Here is a 20,933-nt window from a genome sequence, read left to right on the forward strand (position 1 = left end):
ATTGTATGCAGAATATTTAAAATACTCCTTCTAAAGAAAAACAGAAAGGTAGTCTCCTACAAAACTTGAAGAGGTACTTCACAAAAGAAAATCATAAATGGTCAGTAAACACATAGAAGTTGCTTGACACCTTTAAACACTAGAAAACTGTAAATTAAAGGCACAGTAAGAACAGAATAGTATAACCACTTTAAAAAACAGTCTAAGGAATCTTCCTGGTGGCCTAGTGGTTAGGATTCTGCGCTTTCACTGCCGTGGCCCAGGTTTAGTCCCTGGTCAGGGAACCTAGGTCTCACAAGCTGCGTGGTGCAGCCAAAAGGAAAAAGAAGATAGTGTAGTAGTTCGTTTAAAGGTTAAACATAGAGTTGCCATGTGACTGCAGTTCTACTCTTCGGCATATACCCAACGGAAGCTTCTAAATGGATGTTCATAGCAGCATTATTCATAATAGTCAAAATGTGGCAATAACGCAAATACCTATCAACTGATAAAGGGAATAACGTGATATATCCATAAAAAGGTGTATTATTCAGCCATGAAAAGGAATGAAATATTGATACATGCTATGAAGTGGATGAACCTCCAAAATATTATACTAAGTGAAAGAAGTGAGTCTCAAAAGACCACTTACTGTATGCTTTCTCTGTTTTTATGGCTGTCTTAAATCTGCAGAGATCCTGGGCTGCAATGCATTGGTCCTATAGTTTATTAAATTTTACTTTGATGTGATACTGTTGATCTATGTTGGCACTTAAAATAAGAAATAGCCCTATGAAATGTTTTGTGGTGTGTACTGTAAGGATGTTACATAGGGAATTGTGCTGTATATTATTTAGTGTTTTGTTTATGGGTCCTCTGAGAAGAAGGTCCTGTTTGTTCTTAGTTCCAAGAATAGTTGTTTTTCCTCAAAGATAATATCTTAGGAAGCTGATATAACTGACCTAATGTCCATCTTTATAGTGTGTACTTTTTGGCTATGATTCATTCTGTACCCTTACCATTATTTTCCTTTTTATTTTCACATCTTTTATGTTCTCTTCATTTATCTCATATATCCTTATATGCTGCATTAAACCTATTTTGAGATAAGGCAGGAGTAAATCTCTACTGGCAGTTTGGTCTTAGCAGTATAGATTGTCTTTGATCTGGACCATTTTTAGCTCTTGATTTATATTGGACTAAATGACACTTTTTTGTCAGATTTGTATGGATCCCAGTCTCTTCCTTTCTGTTCTTGTGTATGTAGCTGATTTTTTCAAACCCAATTAAAGACTTTTTGTTTGTCCATATTATATATGTAGCAAAGTATTTAGGCCATCAGTATAGTGGCTGTATCATCTTATATTCCCACCAACAGTGTAGATGGGTTCCATTTTCTCCACACCCTCTCCAGCATTTGTTTGTAGACTTTTTGTCTCAAGGTGTTTTTTAGTTTCTGTTTTGTTGAGGTTTGTTTTGTTCCCTAGTATTGTCATCGGTCCTAGAGAATGTTCATGTGTGCTTGAAAAGAATTGTCAATTTTCTGACCCTTGATTCTTTGGTTCATAGCTATCTTATACCTCTGGAAAAAAAGAAGTCTGTTCTATTTGAGCAGACACTTCGTAAAAAAAAAAAAAAGCCTGCTTGCATAGTCTCCCTGTTGCTAGGATTTTGTTTACCAGTTTGTTGATTCTGCCAATCTTGATTGCATATCCTGCACTTATAATTCATCTAATAAGTAGATCTTTATTTAATGAGTTTTAGAACAGGGAATGAAACTGCCCCTGTATTTACTGGGAGAGTAAATGTATATTTTAAAAATCAAGCATCTTGGTTAATATCTTTATTGACAAAAAGTTTTCATTATAAACTAAAAATGTAAAGTGGCCCTCATCAGAAAAATTATCTAAATTGATGAAATTTAGTCCTTACCAGACTTTGTTACATATTAGTCAAAAACCAACTCTTTTCTTGTTTGCTTTGAAAATAACTCCTTAAGTGCAGCACATAAAGCAACCCATTGTTTCTTCAACCCACAGCAAAATCTATAGATATTAGACTGAGTTCTCTGTATAGTCAATAAAAGTCTCAAGTTCTTTGAAACACTTTTTACTCAGTGTCAGGACTCAGACATGATTACTTCAAATTTAACAATAGTAGAATACAGATTAATAAGGATTTTATATTGTATCTATCTTAAAATTTCTTTTTAGCAGCAGACACTTTTCCTAAGCACTTTATGTGAATGCCAAGATACGAAGTATTAAATCTATGCTGCTTGGTTGAAATGAGGGTGGAATCCTATCATCAGTGCCTCCATAATTACCCCGTTTAGCTTCCATCTTCTGTGACATCTCCATAGGACCCCAGGGAGCCTCATGATCCATGGTTTCCAACCATGGCCTTACGGACCAGAGACTAGTCTGTTTCACTTTAATGCTCATGTTGAGGTGTGCTACAGGGGTACCATGAGATGTGTTAAAATTAACAAAACCTTCTAAAATTTTTTCCTATGGTAGAGCTCTTAGGTGGGGCTTAGAGCTGCTGTGTAAGCCACATTTATTTCTGTGCTGGGTCTGATCAACAGTAGTGAATAGGATTTTGTGTCTTCTTATAGATTGCCTAGAGTATTTTAAGCACTTGTGCAGATTACTAATCTTTCATTTTTAAAATTGTGTCTTCAAGTATGCTACTGTGGCAGCACCTCCCGAGATGTGTTATGTGGAGCAGACATAGGGAAGTCGGATGGATTTGGGGACTTTGGCTGTTTAAAGATATGTGGCAAGTAAGGTTTTATGTTTTTCTCAGTTAGAATAAAGCTGTATTTAATGCAACAATTATATAATAGTGTGTTGTTTTTCTTAACAGGGACTTGAAATGTGGGAACCATACATGTTCTCAAGTGTGTCACCCTCGGCCCTGCCAGCCGTGCCCACGGCTTCCCCAGCTGGTGCGCTATTGCCCTTGTGGGCAAACTCCTCTCAGCCAGTTGCTGGAACTTGGAAGTAGTGGTCGGAAGACATGCATGGATCCTGTGCCTTCATGTGGAAAAGTGTGCGGCAAGCCTCTGCCTTGTGGTTCCCTAGGTAACTAGTGGGCAGAAAGTTGTCTTTAAAAAAGTAAATGTAAATATTTGGCAGCAATGACTACTTAAACAAAATAGTATTTAATTCCAGTTACAGTATCAGAAGTTTTTCTAAATAATATGATCAGATTTGTGTGGTTACTTTTTCTTTCTTCTTAAAAATATACTTGTGAAAGCTCACATTTGCCCGAATGATCTTTCTATTAGTAATTCAGGTATTGCCAAGTCAGTTGTGGTTAGATACTGTTTTGTTGGGGCGGGGTGGGGGGGAGAGGTTGTGGTGTTTATGATTTCTCTTATCAGCCTATACTTGTATGAATGCCAGGTATCCTTTTAGTAATTGAGGGTTCGGCAAGTGTTTAGAAGCGTTTTCGTATAATAGAAACATTTTAACTGGGTGAGGCATTTTAAGAACTGAAATTTTAAGTACACTTAAACTTTATTCATTTGAACCACTCAAGAAACATCTTTCTCTTCAGATAGGTTTCCCATCTAACTGAGAATAACACCTCCTGAAGATCATTTTGAAGAGACATTTTTCAAAATTTACATTACCTTCTTTCTTTGAATAGAGGTTACCGAAGATAATTTCTTTCCCCTTATTTGACTGAGAGTCATCATTTCCCTGAACCTCAGTTATTGTATTCTACTGAATACGCTGATTCCCTCTGGGCTTGCTGAGTTTTCTCAGGTATTTCCCCATAGCAAGGTGCAGTTTGACTGTTTTACTTATTTGTTAAACATTTTGGTTGTTTAATTTTCTTGTGAATGCTTTCAGTATGCCCATCTGCCTACCTTTAGTGACTCTCCTTTTCTTCTGACTTGTGGGCTTCTGATTACTTGGATATAGAAACCAGAAAAGTTTTGTTGAGATTAGCTATAAAGCAATAGTCTGAGCTTCTGACTGATACTTTCTGAGGCAGTCCTTGGGATATGTGCATGTACAGTTTTACAGTGAGTTGGCAAAAAGCTGCGTATTTAGAAAAATGAAACTGAGCAATTGGGCCTGTATAAAAGAGACTATATATATATATATATATATGTATAGTTACATATATATAGTTATGCGTATTCTGTATATATATACATATTCTGTATATATATACATATTATATATATACATACATATTATGTATATATACACATATATAGTTATACATATTATATATATATAAATGTATATATAACTATATATATACATATATATATATAGTTATATATATAGTTACATATATATATAGTTCCTATAACTATCTGTGGTAAAGATAGACTCTTTTAAGTTTGGTTTCCATTTTTCCAAGCAGAAAGATTTCACATTTCTTCCAAGTACCAGTAGGAGCACCCTACCTAATTCTTTTTCTCAATCTGTCTTTAAAATTATGTAGAGAGAAGAAATGCCCTTTTCTCTTATTTTAATACATTTCAACCTCGTCAGGAAAATCGGTTGTCTGTTGCTTCTCTGTGCCTACCAGGAAAATATCTTCAGATAAGCCCTGTGAAACAGAGATCAAATGACTTGCAAATCCAAAGAGACAGTAAAGATCTTCCCATTTCAGAAAGCACATGGGTCAGTTTCGTAAGAGCTTCGTATATGACTAGATACACTGCTCTGATGCTTACATAGCTCGTTGGCATGGAGAGAAAGAGGAAATGTGAAATGGGTACTGCAGAGGGCCTTGAGCAAGAGAAGGACAGTAACTGTCAGTATGAACAGACCTGGGGGTGGGACAAGACCAGCTCAGGAGTTTCAAGAGTAACTGCTGTACTTCAGCAGAGTTTTAATCATGGAAAGCTTTTAAGGAGCTAAGGTGAGTTGGATTGAGAAGCTCAAAGAAAAGCCCATAACTAGCAGTAACAGTGGATCTCATGTTTATTCAGACCTGGCTTATCTATAGAAATCTTGTTTAGGTCCATTAGTATCTTACCCAGTAGGAAATTTCCATCCTAGTCACATAGCTTTAGTACAAAAGACTAGGTGGTATTCTGCTTTCGGGATGGTAGCCTGAGGAGCAAAACAAGCAAAGCTGGGGAAAACTATAAAAAAAAAGCAAGCAACCATTTAAAGTCTCTGGAAACTGTCCTACACACATAACTCCAATGAAGAAATTTATATTGAAGAAAACCTACTAAAACTGAGTTAAGAACAGCAAGAGTCTGTTGTTTGAGTCACAACCTACTCCCTCCTTCCCTGCCCCTTCCCAAATCAGCTCAACTAAAGGATAGGATGTGCCCAAGAAATCGGGGCTTCATCCACCCTCAGTTCCCAGTCAAGGGTTACTTGCTAGGAGGAGCAGACCATCAGCATTTCTTATCCCCCCAGCTCCAAGTTGAAAAGGCTAAACTTCTGGTAAGCACAACTGCCAGGTTTGGGGTTCCCTTCCTCCATACTGGTCACACATAGATTGGAGGCCCTGTTCCAGTCACAGCAGGCAGGAGTACTGGGGCCTCAGTCACCCTCACCCCAGTTCACCTGTAGGGCAGAGGTTTCACAATGTGAGACATGAGCCAAGAAAACTAGAGGCTGTTGTCCCACCCAGCACCCAGTGACTGAGTGACCTTTTCCAGTGGGGAGAGACAGTCCATAAGGAAAGAGAGCTCCAAAATATTCCCTAAAGGAACTGAGTTTAATTTGAAAGGGAGTGTGGAGAAGTCAGACCTAAGGGCCCTTTAGAAAACAATAGTTCCTCTTAATTAAGAGCAACAAGCTAAACTGTAGGCCACCTGGTTCACCAGAGAGAACCAGGGAAGGAAATACCAAGAGGAACCATCCTGGGATCAGAACAAACTTCATAGAGTTGCCTCAAAGACCTCTGCCCAAATTTTATTAGATCAGACTGCTGAGCAATTTATGCCCCAGGACGCTGCAGTCAGCCAGCAATTAATGAAGCCTCAGGACTGAATGTAATACTAAGAGAGGCAGACAGCTTATCAGAAGGATCAGGGAAAGACAGTCAAAGAGAGTCCTGCCGACACCTTTGTCTTCCCAAGGTGACAGTGCACATGCTTAGGGTTGTGCCATCAAAAGAATGACACCAATGTCTTTGTACTGTGATAGAAATAGATGTCACTAAAATAGCCTAGTGAGCGACCAGACAGGCTGTGAAAGGAGGAAGCAGTATCCAGAGTTACCGCAAACAGCAGATTGCCAAAAATGTTCAGTTTCCAACAAAAAAATTACAAAGTATGCAAACAGAAAAAAAAAACCCATGGGTAACAGAAACTTTCAGTTTTCTGTGACAGTGATCAGTGTCAGATTTAAAGCTGTCAAGGAAGCTCTTATGAATAGATTCAAAGAACTAAAGGAAACCATACTTGAAGAGTTAAAGGAAGGTACAAAGGCAGTGTTTCATCAAATAGAGTATCAGTAAAGAGATAGAAATTATAAAAATAGAACCCAAAGGAAAATCTGGAGTTGAAAAGTCCAGTAATTAAAATTAAAGATTCATCAAAGGTACTCAACAGTAAATTTGAGCTGGCAGAAGAAAGAATCAATAAATGTGAAGATAGATCTGTGTTATAGAGATAATATAATCCCAAAAACATAGAGAAAATGAAGTGAAAAAAAATGAATAGTGCCTCAGAGAAACATGGGACACCTTTAAGCACATCAGGAGAATGGTGGAGCACCAGGAGAGGAGAAAGGAGCAGACATATTCAAATACTGGTGGGAAACATTTCACATTTATTGAAAGACATTAATTTGCACATCCAAGAAACTCAAAAACTCCATAGGATAAATTCCAAGGCACATAGTGAAAGTGCTGAAGGCCAAAGACAAGGACAGAATTTGAAAGCAGCAAGAGAAAAATGACACATTACATACTAGGGAAGCACTATAAGACTCACAGGTGACTGCTCATCAGAAACAGTGGAGAACACGATCACAAGAGGGAGACAGTGAGATGCCCTATCCAGAGTGCTGAAAGAAAAAAATTACCAGCCAGGAATCTTATAAACAGCAAGTCTTTCAAAAATGAAAAAATCAGGAGTTCTCTGCAAGCAGATCTACTTCACAGTAAATACTAAAGAGAGGTCTTCAGGCTGATACATGTAAACCCACAAGAAAAAACAAAGAGGAAAGTTAATTACATAATCATAAAAGAAAGTATAAGTGCATATTTCTTCATTCTCAACTGATTTAAAAAGCGATAGTATAAAATAATATAATTGTGTCGTTAGGCCTATAATATATAGAAATATATCTGACAATAAGAGCACAAAGGGAGTAGGTGGAATTAAGGTTGCATTGCAGTTAAAGAAGTGATATCAGATGGTAACTCAGATCTTCAGGAACAAAGGAAGAAAACCAGTAACAGTAAATAAGATAAATATAACAAATTATGTTATATACTTGCTCTCCTTTCTTTTTTCAGCTTCTTTAATAGGCATAACATTATATAAAGCAATAATTTTAACATTGTAGTGTTAAATTTGTAGCACATTTAAATGTAATATATATAACAGTAATAGCACAAAAGAGAAGAGAAAATAGAGCTGTATGGGTATAAGGCTTATATATATCACAGGAATTAAGTTTGTACACATCTGAAGTCCACTCAGATGTGTACCACTGATAAGCTCTAGAGCAACCATTAAGAAGATAACTCAAAATATAGTGGAAAATGGCACTATTGGGGGAAAATGTTAACCGTGGAGAATATTCACTTAATGTAAAAGAAAACAATGAAGGAAGATTATATTAACAAAAAAGCCATGAGACATAAAACTAAAAGTAAAATGGCAGATATATATCCAACTATATCAATAATAACATTTATGTGAATGGATTAAGCAATTAGACAAAAAGCAGAGATTATCAAAATGAATTTAAAAAGAAGCAACTATAATGCCATCTTCAGTTAGGCTGAAGATAAAGGGATGGAAAAAAAGCATCATGTAAACAGCAGCCATGGAGAGAGACTATGGATGATCCCTGGGGAGTCCACGAAACAGGACTTGTTCTAAAACCTAGCTTAACAGAACAAGTGGCAGGCCACCTATCACCAGACATCCATCGAACTTAGTGAGATTATGGATCATGGTTTCTGGTTATTGATGATCCCTAGATGATTTTGACTCCCTAAAGTCACGAGTACTTTGGTAAGTCACCCATGGCTACAATTTTAAGGAGATCCAAGTCTAATTGGGAGACTTGAGGTCTCAATAAAGAGTCAGAAGATCTTTTCTTTGAGTACCTTGTGCCCCAAAGCATATTCCTGTGACTAATGCTGGGGCCTTTCCTTGCTGGAAAAGGCCCAGCTGGCCAGATGAGGGGAAGATAAGGCAAGAGACATTAACAGCATCCGTCTTCCCTCAGCTCTGGTGACGGAGTTAACAGGACACAGAGGTGGAGAACCATTGTGGCTAGTGAATTTGGGAATCTGAAAATGAGTAGTTGCAATTTTCATCCCCAGCTCTTTTCATTTTTATTAAAGATTTCATTCATACCTGTGAAAAGCTCTGTCATGAAGGAGACTGTGGACCATGCTCTCGCACATCAGTTATTTCCTGCAGATGCTCTTTCAGAACAAAGGTAAATCCTTCACGATGCTAGAGTGGTTGCCACCAGTGCTTTTTGTTAATCAGTTGGTGATGATGGGAGGGAAGGAATCAAAATAACCTCAGGCTTATTCCTGTTCTACTGTGTATGATTCATTCAATCCAACCAGTATATACCGACACCTACTGTGGATCAGTTTTAGAATCGGTATGAAGGGGTCCAGCGTGCAAGACTCAGAGGCCACTGACAGGCTCAGGGCCCATATACAAGTAGCTCGACTAAATACAAGTGTGACAGTGCTAGATGCCAGAAGAGAAGAACATTAGCACCACTGAAAGCACTTAGCTCACTAAGAAAGAAGTTAGAGGGGATACAGTCCACAAGGTCTCCCTCACTTCTGACACGTTGTAGGAGTTTAGACAACTGCTGAATTAGTCCGCATGACCACCTTCACCTCTGATACCGGCTGCAGTCCAGTGGTCCCCAAGGCTACCCTCAAGGTTTATTTGCTGCAAGAACTCACAGAACTCATTGAAAACTGCTATAAGCTTGATTACAGTTTACTACAGGGAAAGAGTACAGATTAACATCAATCAAAGGAAGAAGTATGTAGGGCTGAATGCAAGACAGCACCAAATATGAAGCTTCCAGTTGTCCTCTCCCCGTGGAGTTGGAACAGTGTTACTTTGTCACCACCAGAGTGTGACTGTATGTGTGGAGTATTGCCAGCCAAGGAACCTCAGCCCCAGTAAAAACTGTGTTCAGTTTTTACTGGGGCTCCATCGTGTAGGTATGGTTGACTATCCATGTAGCTAGTTTCAGCCTCCAGTCCCTCCAGAAGTCTGCTAACACTGTGTGACCCAAAGCCTACACCTGAAACCACATCATTGGTCTTACGGTATGGCCAGCCTGCACCCTAACTCATATCAGACTTTGTGGTGACCCAAGGCCCCAGGCAAACAGTGAGACTCCTATCAAGCATGATATTCCAAGATTATCTCCCAGAAGCCAGTAGCAAAAGCCAAACCTCTGTTCAGGTAATGTTAATTCTTCACCATACAACTGTTGTGTCAGTTTCTGCTTTCTGCCTGGGGCAACCTTGATTGGATCATGTGTTATAAAAAAGTCATCTTACCGTTTTAGAATTGATGCGTGTTTCTGTTTGTGTAACCAGAAGAGGCAGGAAACTTTCCTGTGGAAATCTTTGGGTACTTTTACTCATGGAACGTACTGAGTGTTGATCTGCCTGGCTCTCTGACATACTTCTGGTCATTTCAGTGCCTAATTAGCACCTGTCCCAGCGGAGCACAGGCTGGAGTAGAGACAGAATTCTGAGTCATTGATAGTATTTGTTAAATACAGCCCACGGTCTGGATAGCAGCTGACTTGCAAATTGATTCTGAGGATATTGGCCATAAATTAGGAGCTAGCTTAATAGATAAGCTTCAGAATTAAAGGAAAGAATGTCAGAGTAATTAGTGTAGTTTATATGAGACTAAAGTTGTGTGAAGCTGCATGGGGTTTTCTTCTGAATGAAATCATATAATACATAGGATAGTAAAGATATGTTGAATGTCAGGTACAGGACCACTTTATGCTTTGTAGATACCAGCTTGAAGGCTGTGAGATACTTTGATTTAGGAGCCATAAATTTAGTAATGCCTTGGAGATGCTCTTTGTGACCAAGAATTACAAACAGGACGGGGATACACGAACTAGACATGCCTCCTGTCGTTTTGCTCTTCTCCCAGCAGTCTCTTTCTCTCTGTGCTTTTTAGCTTCTCACTCACTCTGTGACCTCACTCCCTCGAATAGTGGACCCCATGGCAGTGAGTGTACTTTTGAAAGTTATGTGTAAATTAAATTTTTGCAAATAAAAGTCTTATTCTAAAATTGCTGGAGGAGCTCATTTGTTAAACAGTTTAACAAAGTGAAAGATCTCTTTGAACAATCACCTCATTGTTCAGCCAGATTTTTCCTGAAATGTCTTTTGTAATGGAATGGGCTTTTCCCTGGAAGTGAGTTTTCTAGGTAAATAAAAACTTAATTTCTTAAAGCTTCAAAGGTTGTTCTCTTTTAACCCCTTTGGTAGGAGTCTTTAAGAAACGTATGCTGTATCTTATTACCTCTTGACAAAGAATGCTGTATTTAAGTTTTTATTGAAATTCATACATATTGTAGGGAATTGTGGGAACTCTGCTTTTCCCTATAGGTGTAGATACCACTCCAGCATATCATTTCTTTTTTTTCTCTCAGCTCGAAAGAGCCTCATGTCTTGGGGCGGCTGGCACCTGTCAGGGAGAATCCCTTCCCATTCCTTGGAATGAATGAGCTCTGGCAGCTGCTGGAGTCTCAGGGTGGGGGCTACCTCTGGCCAGGGTCATTGCACACCAGCACAGACTCCTAGGCCGGCTTCACCAAAATTGTTACCAAACACAAATTCACGTACCTGAGGCACAGTGAGACCAAACAATGAAACTAAGCACTTTGGAGCAGAGGGAGGTTTATTGTAGGGTCAAGCAAGAAGGATGGCCTGTGCTCAAAAACCCCAGCCTCCTAGCATGTCCTTTCTTACGTTTTTCAGTGTTCATGTTAACTAAAGCACTCGCTCAAGCAGTTTCCTGAGCCATCTTTGCTTTATATCTCTAGAGAGCGTATGAGGAGTTTCTTCCTATCTTAGAACCCAGCCAACTCACTAATTTATTGAAAACATTTTTCTAGCCAAGAAGCTTCAGTTTCTTAGACAGCTTCATGTCTGTTATCAACTCTAGCCAGCTGCTCCTTTTTTTCGGGGTCATTTTCACAAAGAAGAGATGTTTTTATCATGTAACTTATTTCTGAGTATATAGCAGCCTGTCCATGACATCAAAGCCAAATTTGGACAGAGATGCTGGGCGGGCAGCCAGACACCCTCTCTCCCAAGTGACTGACTCGCTCTTCACACAGCAGCCTCACCATGCATGTTATTCAGGAACATGCATCAGTAAAATTACATGTGATAGACTTTTGAGGCTGTTCACACATAATTCAAACCAGGGTAATAAAATTTTGAATGGCCAAGGAGTTCTGCGCTCCACTTTGTTAAGAGTTCAGCGGCATTGCTCTGGTACTCCTGAGTGTGTAGAGCTGTTTGCCCCTGCATCATATGGTACTAATTGTTACATATTTTCAATTCTTATATTTTCTTTTTCTGTCTGTACCCTTGCCAGACAGTTATTTCTCTTTGCTCTGCATACCCTTAGTAGTTTTTGTTTCCATTCAGATTTTATAATATGTAATCTACTGTGAGTTTGGAGGTCAGACCACAAAGAATGTTATAATTATATTTGCATGAAAAGTTGTTAGACCTGGGGACCTATTGTGAGTAAAGAATACAGGGACTGGGCTGACCCAGCTCCAGATAGTGACTGCCAGAGAGGTCCTGGGTATTTGGGATATGCATGTTACATTCAGCATTGTACTGCAGTTGTGTTGTTTCATTTATTCCTAAAATAGTTACTTTTCCCTTTTCTTTTTTTCTGTAGGAGCTTCCCTGTACCAGTCTCAAAAGTGAAGGTATGACTGGGAAGGGGTGTGATGGAACTTCTTGGGGTGAAGGTAATTTTTGCATCTTGACAGGGAGATGGGTTATGTGTTTGTTAGAATTCAGTGAAGGTACTTTGTACATGTGTGTAACTTGTTGTTGTTTAGTCACTAAATCTTGTGGGACTCGTTGCAACTCCATGGACTATAGCCCGCCAGGCTTCTCTGTCCATGGGATTTCCCAGGCAAGAATACTGGGTTGAGTTGCCATTTCTTTCTCTAAGAGATCTTCCCAACCCAGGGATTGAACCTGCGTCTCCTGCTTGGCAGGCACATATCCTTATCACTGAGCCACCAGGGAAGCCGTGTAACTTTTATCTCAAAAAAACCCAACAACAAACAAACATGAATTCTAGTTAAAGAAATGCTATAAAATATAAGGGAAATATATTCATGTATGTAGCTTGCTTTGAAAAACATCCAAAATTAAGATAAAACTAATAGTTGAAGAATGAATGTGGAAAACTACGTGTAACTACTGGTAGAATCTAGGTAATAGGCATATGTGTAGGTGTTCACTATAAATTTGTTTCAACTTTCTTATATGTTTGAAAGTTTTCATAATAAATTGTTGGTATAGGAAGAGAAGGTAAATAGCATCTAATGAAGCAAGCTTTGTAAAAACTGACCCTGATGCTTGATCTCCTTGTGGTTTGATGGGCCTGTTGGATACTTAGAACAGGGTGACTCAGCCAGCAGCCTTCTCAGCCTTCAGACCTAGAATATTGTTTCTCCCTTTGTCTTTGATCCTGATATTCCACTTTATTATGGTTCTACCCTTGTTTTACTAACCATCATGTAATTTTTGTTTAAACCACCTTAGAACTGTTTTGGAAAAGTGATAGAAGATAAACTTACACAAAATAAAAGCTCTTTTTCTGGTCAAGGAGAAAGCTGTACTGGTTAGGGTGCTCCTGGCTATAGGTATCATAAAACCCAAGGAAAAATGACTTTAGCTCTAAGGAGGTTTTACTGTTTCCCATAATAGGAAGTGTAGAGGCAGAACAAGTCCAAGGTTGGTTAATTCCAAACCCAATGATTCTAGGTCTCCAGTTCAGCTTCCTATGATTTTCTCGGTTTTCCCCTCATAGGTATAAGTGAGCTACAGCAATTTCATACATTGTGTCCTCTCCCAATGCACCTAAAGGAAAGAAAGAGAGATTCTTAACCTTCTTTTCCTTCTTGAGAGCAAAGAAGACAGCCCCGAAAGACCCTCAGTGTACTTTATCATATGTTTCTGCCTAAACCCTTAGGTCACAAAGGGAATGGAATTACCATGATAGGCTAGACTATTCAGTATAATGGGGGAACACATGGGTGCCTAGTTTCTGAACAAAATGAAGTATCTGTTAGCCTGGGGAAGGTGGACAAGGGCTGAATATCTGCTTCAAATATCTGAATACTTGAAGTAACAAAAAGTAACTTCCTCAAAACCACAGTCAAAATTTTGGTGATTAAAAGGCATAATTTGAAAACTTACTATATTAGTACACTTTTTAGTAATTTAAAAAATTTAATAAGATGTTAAATATATGAAGTAAAAATACACCCTCACCCCCATTTTCCCCTCCTAGTTCTACTTCCCTGATAAAACTACCTCATTAATTTGTCAAGGATGAGTTCAGATCTTTCCTATATTCATACCAATGTATACATGTGTTGGTATGGTTTTATTTTTTCTCTAAACTTAAGTTCTTAGTAAACATACTGTCTGGAACTTGCTCTTTTCCCCCTGCACAATATATCAAAGATATTCTTCTATGTCAGTATGTATAGCTCTCCCTCTTGAGGGCATTCTCTATGAGGATAAGCCATTTAAACACTTGAGCGCCTTCAACACCTTCACAAAGCATACAGTGAAACATTTTAAAGTGTATTCTACAATTCAGTGGCATTTAGTGCCTTCACAGTGTTGTAAAACCGTTATCTCTATCAATTCTAAAGTGTGTTCAGCATCCTAAAAGGAAACCCTTTGTTTATTTCACTCCCCCTTACCCCAACTCCAGCCCCAGGCAACTGCTAATCTGCTTCCTATCTCTGGATTTAATTCTGAATTTTTGATATAATATGTAACCTTTACATATTGTCTCTAGTTTCTTTCACTTAGCATGTTTTTTAGGTTCATCTGCCTTATAGCACATATCAATGCTTCTTTCCTCTTTATGACTGAATAATATTCTGTTGTATGTATATACCATAGTTTGTGTATCCATTCATCTGTTAATGGATGTTTAATTTTGTTTCCTTCTTTTTTTTTATTTTATTTTTTAACTGTTTCCTTCTTTTGACTGTTGCAACTAGTACCACTATGAACATTTGTACATAAACTTTTACTTGAGTTGTTATTGTTGTTCAGTCACTAAGTCTTTGCGACCTCACGGACTACAGCACGCCAGGCTCCTCTGTCCTCCACTCTCTCCCAGAGTTTGCTCAGATTCATGTTCATTGAGTCGGTGATGCTATCTAACCATCTCTTTCTCTGCTGCCCCCTTTACTTGAGTACCTGTTGTAAATTCTTTTGGGTATGTACCTAGGAGTGGAATTGCTGGGTTATATGTTGATTAGAGGTAGAATTTTTAAAAGAACTGCCATCACACTATTTCACATTCCCACCAGTAATGTTTGAGGGTTTGTTTCTCCACATCCTCTCCAACACTTGGTATTTTCTGGGTTTTTTTTTTTTTTTTTACTATTATTGTTATTACTGTTACTGTCATCCTAAGTGGGTATGAAATGATAAATCATTGTGGTTCTGATTTACATTCCCTAATAACTAATGATGTTGGACATCATTTCATGTATTTGGCCATTGATATATCTTCTTTGGAAAAGTCTGTTCCTTTATTCCCTTTTTTATTGAGTTGTCTTTTTGTTATTCAGTTGAAAGAGTTCTTGATACATTTTGGACCCTAGACCCTTATGAGATAACTGATTTGCAAATATTTTTTCCCATTATTGTTGTTGTCTTTCCTTGATGGTGTCTTCTGATGCACGATATAGCTTTTAATTTTGGTCAAGTTTAATTTATTTTTCTTTTGTTGCTTGTGCTTTTGGTGTCCTAGCTGCTTTCAGAAGTGTTTCTGTAAGGAGGACTCCTTAAAATGGAATTACCACTTTAAATTTTTTTTGGCTGCACCCAAGCGGCCTGTGGGATCTGACCAGGAATTGAACCTGTGCCCCCTGCAGTGGAAGCCAGAGTCTTAACCACTGGACCACCAGGGAAGTCCCACCACTTAAATTTTTAATAGATACATATGTAGTCCAAAAGTTTATTCTCCTATCCACTGAGTGTACCTTTTCTCTACACCTTCACCCAGTCTTCCTAATTCCTTTTTTCTTCCAATTTTATTAAGATACAATTGACGTATAGCACTGTATAAATTTTAAGTATACAGCATAATAATTTGACTTACATGCCTCATGAAATTATTATAATAAGTTTAATGAATATTCATCATCTCATATAGTTGCAAAATGAAAGAAAGAGAAAACATTTTTTGTCTATGATGAGAACTCTTAGGGTTTACCCTTTAACAACTTTCGTATATAATATACAGTGGTGTTAATTCTGTTTATCATGTTGTACATCACATCCCTAATACTTAATGTATCTTGTAACTGGCAGTTTGTACCTTTTGACTCCCTTCATCCAATTCTGCCTCCCTCACCTCCTGCCTCTGATAACCACAAATAGGATCTCTTTTATGAGTTTGTTTTTGAAATATAATTTACCTACAACACTATATTAGTGCCCATTACACACAATGTAGTGTTTTGTCTATATATTTCAAAAGGATTGCTACAGTAAGATTAGTTTCAGTGTGCCCCCATACAAAGATATCACTTAGTTATTGACCATATTCCCTACACTATACATTTAATACCCATGAATCATTGGTTTTGTAACTGGAAGTTTCTCTTAATCTCACTCGCCTATTTTCTTTCTTCCCTCTACCCTTCTCTTGCAACCATCTGTTTTCTCTCTGTATCTATATTATTTCTGTTTTGTTATGTTTGTTCATTAGTTTCCACATATAAGTGAAATCATACAGTATTTGTCTTATTTCACCTAGTATAACTATGTTCTAGAATCATCCATGTTGTCAAAAATGGCAAGATTTTTTTAATGACTGAGTAATATTCCACTGCATATATTCCACATCTTCTTTATCCATTCATCTATCAATGGACACTTGAATAGTCTTCCTGTTTTCTATTTTTTTGACTGACAAGTGAAAAATGATCTTATTTAAATATGCACTTTCACCATAACTAATTTGTTTACCTTGTTACATTTGTATTTCTTCAGCTTGTAGTCACACAGATACTTGTTGAATGAATGTTCATATCCTTTGACTTTTTTTCTTCTTAATTGTTCATAGCAGATGCTACATTTATGTGCGACAAGAGGTGTAACAAGAAACGGTTATGTGGACGGCATAAATGTAATGAGATATGCTGTGTGGTAAGTGGATCGATCATTAGGTACAGTCAGATTGCATTCATCTAGGGACTGGGCTTCTGGAAGCCTTAGCTGTCTAAGAATGCAGCCCAGATTTGGAAATCACTGGGAGAGGCCCCTGAGCAACAGTCAGAATGCTGCCAGAGAGACAGGCTGGGCCTTTTTAGTCCTCAGCCCAGTCAGGAAATCGGCCTATGGCACCATGAAGGAAGAAGAAAGAGGGCCTCAGGCCCCAGAGCCCAAGACCGCTCGATGAGTGTGTAGTCATCTGCAAGAGACTGAGTACTGTCGCCGCACACAGACTCACCTGGTCTTAGTAACTCAGGATTCAAGTTTTGTATGTTCCTTGGGTCAGATCAGTGGGCACAATGAGAGTGGCAGTTTTTAAAGGAACAAGTTTCAGTTATCTGAAATATTCACGTCTGTGAAACTAAATAGAGGAAGCATTACCTGGCAGTGGGTAGGTGCTGTGTTATTGTGGGTGTATGAACAAGGTAACACAGTATACTAATAGTAAAGTACATATATATATACGCATATGTATATATATGTAATACATAATTGTTATTTTTGGCATTTATATTGACAGTGTGAAGCGTGATAAAGACCTATTTATAAGCCAGTGTTTGAAAGTTTAAAGACTTCTTATTGAATACTCCAGACATATATAAAAGCTGAGAGAAGTATGTGTCATATATGCCCAACATCTGTCTTCAGTAGTGATCAGCTTATGACTAATCTTGTTTCATCCACATCCCCACCTACTGCCCCTCCCCTGATTATTTTGAAGCTAATTGCAGACCTCATGCAATCTTTAATTGTGGAGAGCTTCTTTGTTAATCTTGTTTATGGAAAATATAAAATGGAGATAATTTTGTAAGCAAATATAAATAAATCTCTTAGGAATTCCCTGGCAGTCTAGTGGTTAGGACTCCACTGCAGGGGCCACAGATTCTATCCCTGGTCTAGGAACTAAGATTCCAGCATGCAAAAAAATATGTATGTATAAACCTCTTTTCCTAGGATAAGGAGCACAAGTGTCCTTTGATTTGTGGGAGGAAACTCCGCTGTGGCCTTCATAGATGTGAAGAACCTTGTCATCGTGGAAACTGCCAGACGTGCTGGCAAGCTAGTGAGTATCTTCACTGTATACTTTATCATAAGAGTTTTCTAGAAAGTCAGGCATAATAGATCCTGGGCAGTTGACTTTCTTAGATTCCTGAATTAATAAGCCTTAGTATTTCAGGTATACTGAGACCTTGGCTTTTTTTTAAAAAGGGTATTAAATCTTTTATTGATTACACATGATAATGGATGATACACAAGTTCATTCCCATCTAGAACTATCTGGTGCCATAATTCAGTTTAGACATACTACATTGGATGTGCCAACAATCATATTAATAACAAAAAAACTCCATTACTAACTCCAGGTCACAAAACAGTAACTGTCAGTTCACCTACACCAAGGTTTCTGAAGATAATGGCTTCTCCACCTAAGCCAGTTGTAAATAAATTTCTAATGGAACCTGGCATCACCCTAAAGGAATTCTAACTTCACGCTGTTTGGGTAGTTTACCAAAATGCTTCAGAATAGACTAACTTTACACACACCATATTTTTTAAAAAGACATTTATTCAGCATCACGATCAGACTGTTACATTTAGCAATCAACAGCATGGGTGCAAAAAAAAAAAAATCTGCATTAAAATCCTTTGTTGGGGAAAAAAAAAATCCTTTGTTAGGATGCTTTATAGTTTCCACAGAACAGAAACTAAAATAACCTGTTATACAATTAGTCACAAATACAGTCCTTGGGGGTTTTTGCCCATATACATGAGTAGTATCTAAAATATGTTTTCTTTGTTGCAGCTAGGCCCTGTCACCACTGTGCTTGGCTGAGCTCACAAATCTGTTGTAACTTGTAGCTTTCCTGTCACTTCTCTGGCTCTGGCTCTCCTCCCCTGCTAAGGTTTGTTTCCTGGCAGTAATTAAAACCTCCTGCCACTGCAATGGCACCCCACTCCAGTACTCTTGCCTGGAAAATCCCATGGATGGAGGAGCCTGGTGGGCCTCAGTCCATGGGGTCGCTAAGAGTCGGACAAGACTCAGCGACTTCACTTTCACTTTTCGTTTTCCTGCATTGGAGAAGGAAATGGCAACCCACTCCAGTGTTCTTGCCTGGAGAATCCCAGGGACGGGGGAGCCTCGTGGGCTGCCGTCTATGGGGTCACACAGAGTCGGACACGACTGAAGCGACTTAGCAGCAGCAGCAGCAACAGCCACTGTTAGAGAAAGCAATGGCACCCCACTCCAGTACTCTTGCCTGGAAAATCCCATGGACGGGGGAGCCTGGTAGGCTGCAGTTCATGGGGTCACAAAGAGTCGAACACTTACTGAGCGACTTCACTTTCACTTTTCACTTTCATGCATTGGAGAGGGAAATGGCAACCCATTCCAGTGTTCTTGCCTGGAGAATCCCAGAGACGGTGGAGCCTGGTAGGCTGCCGTCTATGGGGTCACACAGAGTCGGACACGACTGAAACGACTTAACAACAGCAGCAGCAACCACTATTATAGCTCCTGCTGCTGCTGAAACCACCGTAGCCACCTTGGTTTCATGGTTTGGCTAAATATTGGCTGCCACCACCATAGGGGCCAGAACTTCTGCCTCCAAAGTTTCCTTCTTTCATGGGTCCAAACTTTGAAGATTGATTCTTGTAATTGCCAAAATCACTGTAGCCTCTGCCACCTCCAGAATTGCTTCCATCATTATCAAATCTATTATAGGCACCCCCACTGCCACCATATCCACCACCAACACGGCTGCCACCAAAGCCACCTCCACCACTAAAGTTTCCTCCATGACCAGAGTTGTTCCCACCAAAACTGTCTCCAAAACCACCACCAAAGGCTCCAGAACCACATCAACCTTTGACTGGATGAAACACTAGCCATCTCTTGCTTAGATAGGGCTTTCCATACTTCACAGATGTGACCATTCACAGCGCAGTATTTCTGAATGACTGTCTTATCTACAGAGTCATGGTTATCAAAGGTTATGAACGCAAAGCCTCTCTTTTTGCCACTGCCTCGGTCAGTCATGATTTCAGTCACTTCAGTTTTCCCATACTGTTCAAAATAATCTCTCAGGTGATGTTCTTCAATGTCTTCTTTAATGCCACCAACAAAAATCTTTTTCACAGTTGAGTGGGCACCAGGTCTTTGAGAATCTTCTCTCGAGATGGCCCTCTTGGGTTCCACAGCTCATCCATCCACCTTGTGTGGCCTTGCACTCATGGCTGCATCCACCTCCTCCACAGGCATATGTGACAAACCAAAGCCTCTGGAGCGCTTGGTATTTGGATCCCTCATTACCACACAGCCTGTGAGTGTTCCCTGTTGCTCAGAATGGCTCCTCAGTCACTGGTTGTTTCAAAGCTCAAACCTCCAATGAAGAGCTTCCACAGCTGTTCAGGCTCTTTGGGAGACTCTGACTGAAACATGATGGCAGTAGAAAGGGGAGACTTCAACAGTGCTTACTCGTGGAATCTATGGACAGAAAAGCTATTGAGACTTCAAAAAAAGTAATTGCTGTTCCTTAATCTTGGGTTGTAGGCAGTGATTCTAAGATGGGTCTGTTTGTGTTATATTAAAAACTCGCATTCCTTAATATACTACCAATCTCATCAGAAAAGTCTTGGGAAAAGTATTAGGAAGTTGTCAAGCTCTTAGTGGTAAGTGCATATTTTCCAAAATTCTGTTTTCACTTGAAAGCTTGAATGTTATCATTGGCAACAAAGTTGGTTTTCTTGAAATGACAGGCTCACTGTTAATTTCTGATTAAGTATCTGCCAAAATAACCAAGTCTAAATAGTCATAGTTTGTTGGTTACTTTTTCGGGCAAAATGGTGTGTTATGAAGAAAAGTTAATTCAGCTCAGAACTCAAAAAAGTGCAGTTCTTTAAAACGACCAGTGGTCAGACAGCTGACTTATCTGTGGGCTCCATATCCATAGATTCAACCAACCATGGGTTGAAAACATTCAAGGGGAAATAATTCTAGAATGTTCCAAAAACAAAACTTGAATTTGTTTTCTGCTGGCAGCTGTTTACATAGCGTTTCTATTGTATTGGATATTATAAGTAACCTAGAGATGATTTAAAATATACAGGGGAGCCATTATGCAACATAAAAACTTAAATGTTAATGTGAATTTCATCTACCTGTTTATAAGTAGCTTTATAGTAGTAGTTTCTACACTACTATAGAAAACTAAATATGTTATTATTCTGACATATGTGTGTAAGCCAAAAGCAGTATA

At 38.8% G+C, this 20,933-nt stretch overlaps 1 protein-coding gene and 1 pseudogene across 7 annotated transcripts in view; one reads left to right on the forward strand and one right to left on the reverse strand.

Annotated features, from left to right (window-relative positions):
* NFX1 (nuclear transcription factor, X-box binding 1) overlaps positions 1–20,933 on the forward strand; it is a 65,388-nt gene that overhangs the window by 25,574 nt on the left and 18,881 nt on the right. For 2 of the 7 annotated variants that reach the window (XM_055578812.1, XM_055578816.1), the window contains 6 exons: positions 2,665–2,764; positions 2,848–3,065; positions 8,500–8,597; positions 12,089–12,161; positions 16,529–16,611; positions 17,632–17,740. In XM_055578812.1, coding sequence (XP_055434787.1) covers positions 2,665–2,764; positions 2,848–3,065; positions 8,500–8,597; positions 12,089–12,161; positions 16,529–16,611; positions 17,632–17,740 — 681 coding nt within the window. The remainder of the gene's footprint in view (positions 1–2,664; positions 2,765–2,847; positions 3,066–8,499; positions 8,598–12,088; positions 12,162–16,528; positions 16,612–17,631; positions 17,741–20,933) is intronic. The other 5 variants (XM_055578814.1, XM_055578817.1, XM_055578815.1 and 2 more) reach the window with 3 other exon arrangements.
* On the reverse strand, positions 19,186–20,115 carry LOC129650407 (heterogeneous nuclear ribonucleoprotein A1-like; annotated as a pseudogene).

The sequence above is a fragment of the Bubalus kerabau genome, chromosome 4, assembly GCF_029407905.1.
Source record: "Bubalus kerabau isolate K-KA32 ecotype Philippines breed swamp buffalo chromosome 4, PCC_UOA_SB_1v2, whole genome shotgun sequence".
Taxonomy (NCBI): Eukaryota; Metazoa; Chordata; class Mammalia; order Artiodactyla; family Bovidae; genus Bubalus; species Bubalus kerabau.